Source organism: Bison bison, unplaced genomic scaffold, assembly GCF_000754665.1.
Source record: "Bison bison bison isolate TAMUID 2011002044 unplaced genomic scaffold, Bison_UMD1.0 scf7180017864171, whole genome shotgun sequence".
Lineage (NCBI taxonomy): Eukaryota > Metazoa > Chordata > Mammalia > Artiodactyla > Bovidae > Bison > Bison bison.
Window position 1 is genome coordinate 4,382,746 of NW_011494743.1, and position 6,000 is coordinate 4,388,745.

Sequence of the window (6,000 nt, forward strand, 5' to 3'; positions counted from 1 at the left end):
ATGTCGTGTGTCAAAGGTGCTGTGTAAATTGCAAGGCACTGAGCAACTGAGATGTGTTATTTTTACTAAGGGTAGGTTTGTGTGCTATTTGTATGAGAGAGAGTATGTGTGTAAGGAAGAAATATTTCTTCCCTGCCTGCCTTTAATCTTCCTAACCTCCCTAACCAGAAAAGCCCTCAGGTGCAGTATCTATGTTACTTAGGGCATTTCTAGTTGAAAGTGATAGAAACTCAATTCAAATTCTTAGATACAGACACACAGATGTGTAAACAGAAAGAGAAAGAGAAGGGAGCCTGTGAATGAGCGATTTATTGGCTCATTTAACCACACCACAGGCAGGATAGGCATTGCTGGGGCAGCTAGGCCCAGGGTCTCAACCAGCAAAAGTACAACAATTTGAATCTCTTGTGCCTGTGGCCGCTGTGCTCACTCTCTCTACCCCCGCACACCACCCCCATCTCTAGCCCCTGCTTTACTCTGTGTGGGAGCTTCATTTTCTCCTACTGTAAACACGTTTTCTTTGTGAGGCGGGGAATCTGGCTGTGCCACTGGGAAGGAAAAGACAGTATTTCCTCAATAAATATTAGGTGCAAGAGTCCCAGAGAAGGATCTGATTGGCCTACTTGGGTCACATGCTCAAATCTGGACCAATCATTAAGGTCACAGGGATGGGATACTGAGATCAACCCATCTGGGTCATGTGCTGAGGTGGACGGTGATGAGGTCAGCTCTTTTCAAAGGAAGGATGCTGTTCTTTCAGCCAAAGCAACACTCATTTAGTTTTTCAGTATCTCTCTCTCTCCCCCGCTGCCTGGGAGATCTGTTAGATTTTTAATTTCAGAAAGAATTCCTGATGAGTGCTCTCGTCTCTCTTCCCCAAGGTGTGTAGCTCCGTGGCTGCTGTGGAAGAGCAGCTGAGAGGTCAGGAGACCTCGCTCCCCTGTAGTGGGCTTTCTGAGGGCACAGGCTCTTCCTTCAACACCCCAGAAGAAACAGATGACGTGGACAATTCCAGCTTCGATGCCTCCTACTCCATGAGGGCTGCACCCTGGGCTGGGGCTACCTCCTCGCCTCCCCTGACAGCAGATGAGGAAGGCATGCTGCTGGCTGGTGGAGCAGTGGAAGCTGACTCCTCCGCTGAGGCCTGTGCCCCTCCAGAGCCTCCCCAGGATGGTAAGTGTGGTGTCTCAGTGCTTATACATGGTCATTTATGTCCCTTAACTCAGCCTATCATTTATTCCTTTTCTCCCTCATTCATGCATTAATACGGTTATTCACCTGTCCACCTGCCAGCTGACTGGATGAAGAGTGTCATCCTCCTTTTCCCCCCAGCCCTGATGTCCAGTCCCTCACTCACGCCTCTCTATTGACCTAAGTATCCTTCACCTCCATCTGCTTCTCTGCATGGCCTGCCCCCGTAACTCTCCCCCTCGTCTAAACTACTCTCCTCTTGCTGGGTGACTGTACAGCCTCCCTGTGGCCTCCCTGATCTGCTCTGGTCCCTCACCAGTTCTTCTTCCAGGGATCAGCCACTGTGGTTTTTTAAAAACAACTCCTGTCACCCCTCATTTAAAGCCCTTCTGTGGTTCCGCATTGCACTTAGAGACCAAGTAAAAACTCCCTCGGAACTAGCAAAGCTCCTTGTGGTCTGTCACCACCTGCCTTTTCATCCTCACTTCACACCTTGCCAGCTGCTTCCAAAGATACTTTCTATTTCTGCCTCCTGGGTCCAAATACACCAGGTTCCTTCTGAAATAAACATTCAGAAGGCCTTTACAATTCAGCATCCTCTTCCCCTAGTAAACGTGGCTCTGTGAGTGTCTCAGACTCTGACCTTTCCTGTTGTTCCTCTTCCTACATGGAGGTGAGAGGAAAAAGAGAGAGTGTAAGCTTCATTCTAACACTGTCCCCTACTTCCAGGGGAGAAACATGGAAGCCTTTCCCTTCTGAAAGGTAGGGGTAGGTGGCAGTTTTTCCCTGCAAAGGCAGAAGCAGTGGCAATGCTCATTCCACTTAGGCCTGATTCAGAACCCCAGTTTAAGTCAAAAACTCTGACCAAGTCTGACTTTCTTAGAATTACAATAATAGTAACTATTTCCAGCTATCAGTAGTTGCAAAAGGTATTTACGTTTTGTTCAAGTTGCTTTTCTTTACATTGAATGTCAGCTACAGAGACTTCGTGGAAAATCGAGATCAATGAGGCCAAAAGGAAACTCATGGAGAATATCCTGCTTTACAAAGAAGAGAAACTGGATAGCATTGAGCTTTTTGGCCCCTGATGACTTGAACACAGCTGAGGACCCTCGTCCTCCATTGGAAAGATGAACATCAGATCAAGAAAAAGATCTAAGGAAGAATCGCGATCTCCCAGGAAACACCAAACATCAGCTTCCCTTGGGTCAGGCGAAGAGACACTTCCACTTTTCCAGAGTGAGTCAGGGGAGATAGGACTCAGCTTTCCAAGACACACAAATCCATGAAGTCCTCTTCCTTTCTGGGATTTGTCAATAAGACCTCTGGGTTATCAGGCCACTAAAGTGGAAACCCTGGTACATGAGCCCAGGATGTGGGCAATTTTGTGGTTCTGGGGAGTATGTGATGATAACCACCCCCGCAGATGCTGTTTCCTGGCTCTCACCCTCGACAACCACTGGAGCATTCTGAGTGCTGATGGCACTTTCCGAAGCTAAGCTCTCTAGGTCATATTTGCCGCCTGCAAACTTCCATGACCTCAAAGACTTCCAACTTGCGTCCCAGTTCGGTTCTTCACTCCTTCCTCAAGGTCTCAAGTTTTACACAAGCCAGACACTTGGCAGAAGGCTCTGGAGATTTCTCTGTTTTCTCTTTTGGAAATCTTGCAACTCACAGATATTTATTTAATGCTTACTCTGCACCTTTATTTTCCCACCCCACTAACGCTAATAATTTAAATGGAGCTGTTATTTAGAGAGTATGTGTTATTTATGGCTGGATGAAGAACCAGAGGAACTAGTTTCATGACTGATTCTGCTGCTAATTAAGTCAAGCATTTAATTTCTGAGACCTCAGTTTCCTTGTAAGTAACATGCATTCATTCATTCTCCCTCCCTGGGCTGTTGGGGAGGAAGAGGTAGAGACATGGCTACAGAAATACTTGGAAAATGCACATCTTGTTTTATTAAATAAATTTTTTAAAAGGACATTAAGTGTCTACTTTTGTTATTCAACTAACATTTATGCAATGGGTTTATTTCTTAAAAGTCATGTTGCAAGTCTTTTTGTTAAAATGCTAGTTTAAATTCAGTGTATCCCATTTTAAATAAGCCTAATATAGTGATTTTTTTATTTTGTAAGATAAAAACACATTGGGAAAGCTAATGTGTATCATAATTAGTTGCGTGTCCAGATGATATGGAGAAGTTTCTCTGCATCCATGAGTGGTATAGTGAGGTAGCTAAGAGGTTGGGCGCTGGCTCTAAAATGTTGGCTAATAGTTGGATGATCTTGGGCCAAATTAGGGAGTTACTTTGAGCTTCTGTTTCCTCATCTGTACAATGGGGGAGGATAAAAAGTACCAGTTTCATAGGTTTGATAGTAAAAGGGCATTCAACAGCCCCCCAGCAAGGTCAGCTTTGTACTAGTACATAAGAAATCTGAGTGGACTCCAGCCCAGGTGGACAGTGATTTCTACTGACACCTTTGTCTTAAGCTCTGGTAGCTGTTAGGATTCAACTAGAGTCTGTGTTATGTACCCCAAAAAGGACCTGAGATGTGGTAAGCACCTTCAAATTATGAACAGTATGTTTCCAAAGCATTTTGAGCAATAGAGGACAGTTGCCGATTGGGTAATGTTTCCATATGACCCAGAAATTCCACTCCTGTGTATCTAAGAAATGAAAACATGTTCATACAAAAACTTGCACACCAGTTTTTATAACAGCAATATCCATGATAGCCAAAAGGTAGAAACAACCCAAATGCCCCATCAACAGAATGTGTGGCATATGCATACAATGGAATTGTATTCAACCATAAAACATGAAGTACTGATGCAACATGGGTGAACTTGAAAAGATAATGCTGCTACTGCTAAGTCGCTTCAGTTGTGTCCGACTTTGTGCGACCCCATAGACGGCAGTCCACCAGGCTCCCCCGTCCCTGGGATTCTCCAGGCAAGAACACTGGAGTGGGTTGCCATTTCCTTCTCCAATGCATGAAAGTGAAAAGTTAAAGTGAAATTGCTCAGTCGTGTCCGACTCTTAGTGACCCCATGGACTTCAGCCCACCAGGCTCCTCTGTCCATGGGATTTTCCAGGCAAGAGTACTGGAGTGGGGTGCCATTGCCTTCTCCAAAAGATAATGCTAAGAGAAGCCAAACATATATACTTCCATTTTTGTGAAATGTCCAGAACAGGCAAATCCAGAGAGACAGAAATTAGGAGTGTGTGTATGGGGGAGCAGGGAGTGGTTTGGGGAGGGAAGTGGTAATGATCACAAGATTTTAGAGTGATGAAATGTTCCAAAATTAGATTATGGTGATGGTTGCACAACTTTAAATATACTAAAATATAATAGAATTACATATTGGTCAACTTTATGGTATGTAAATTATATCTCAATAAAATTATTAGAAGCACACAGAGTGGTTACTCACAGACATAAAAAATTTTGTATCTTGAGGCTCCACTTCTCATTTTTTACTACACACAGAGTATTTTCATTTATTCTGGAACCTGTTTTTTCTTGTCTTTCTTGGCTATTCTTCCTCAACAGTATATTTGGAGCACTTCCTTCTTTTTGCCTGCTATTCCATTGTATGGTTATTCTGTAATTTACGCAACTAACGTCACTTGCTGGATACTGAGATTGTTTTCATTCTTCCTGCAACCAAACCTTCCAAACAGGTTACATCAGTATAAGCTCAGTTGGTGATGTATGGGAGTGCATTTCTGCACATCCTCAACTACAGAGAATATCATCATGCTTTTTGATCACTGCTAACCTAATGGGTGAAAACATAATTTTATTTGTACTCATTAAATAATTCAAAATGGAGCCATTTTTTCATATGGCAACATGAAATTTAATCAATTTTGTGATTTGTTACATTCATCAATTCATTTCCTTTGCCCACTTAATTATCTTATTGCCAAAGTTTTTACATAGTAAGGACATGAGCCCCTTGCTATGTGTTGCAAACATCTTTCCAAGTTTGTACCTTGTTTTTTAACTTTGTGTTTGTTTGCCAGAGGATAGTTTACGTTTTTGTGTAGTCTTTTGCCCCCCACCCCCACCCCTCACCCCGTAGTTTCTGATTCCAAATCCGTCAGTTTCTGGGTTTGTCACTGGGTCTCTGAACCACAGTTTCCTGCTCTGTAAATGGAGTGATGACGCTAGTGTGGGTTTGATCAGCGCATCTGAATCTGAAGGCGTCCTGCTAAAGGGGACAGCGCTGAGCAGCAGGGAACAGCCGCGGGAGCACGGATCAATCGGTGCCCCATTCCTCCACTATCCGCAAGCCTGAGGAACTGCGACCCCGCCTTTGCTTCCAGCTCTACGAGCTAACGTGTGTGGCTCCGCCCGTCTAGCTTCCGACCAATGGACGAGTTTCGTAAGGCGAAGGGTTCCGCCTCCAGACTTACTGACCAACAGAGGGGCTCCGTCTTGCCCGGAGCTCCGCCCCTTGTTGATCTGAGCAATGGGCGCCCTCTCTTCAGCGCAGGACCCGCCCTCGCCGCACGCCGGGCTGCGGGCCGTACAACTCGTTCCGGTAGGCGGGTCCAGCAGAGGCCGGTGTGGTCCCAGCTCCGGCGGAGGCAGGGCCGGCCCCGCAGGATTGGGGCGGACGGCAAGCGGGCGGCCAGGGCAGGGCGTCAGGTTGCGGAGCCGACGTCCGGGGGCGAGAGCAGGAACGGGATACGGGCAGACCCGGGGATATTCTGAGCAGGCGGACCCGGGCGCCGCCGGCTGAGCGGCGGCTCGCCCCCTTCCGGCCCAGGGCTGGTCGGCTGGGCCTCGGGG

General features: G+C 46.1%; 1 protein-coding gene across 3 annotated transcripts in view; it reads left to right on the plus strand.

The window, feature by feature from the left end:
- IRAK2 (interleukin-1 receptor-associated kinase 2) overlaps window positions 1–3,171 on the plus strand; it is a 58,218-nt gene extending 55,047 nt beyond the window's left edge. For all 3 annotated transcript variants that reach the window (XM_010842114.1, XM_010842113.1, XM_010842112.1), the window contains 2 exons: window positions 882–1,173; window positions 2,167–3,171. In XM_010842114.1, the coding sequence (XP_010840416.1) occupies window positions 882–1,173; window positions 2,167–2,279 (405 nt within the window). In that variant the 3' untranslated portion in view covers window positions 2,280–3,171. The remainder of the gene's footprint in view (window positions 1–881; window positions 1,174–2,166) is intronic.
- Window positions 3,172–6,000: the final 2,829 nt, after the last annotated feature.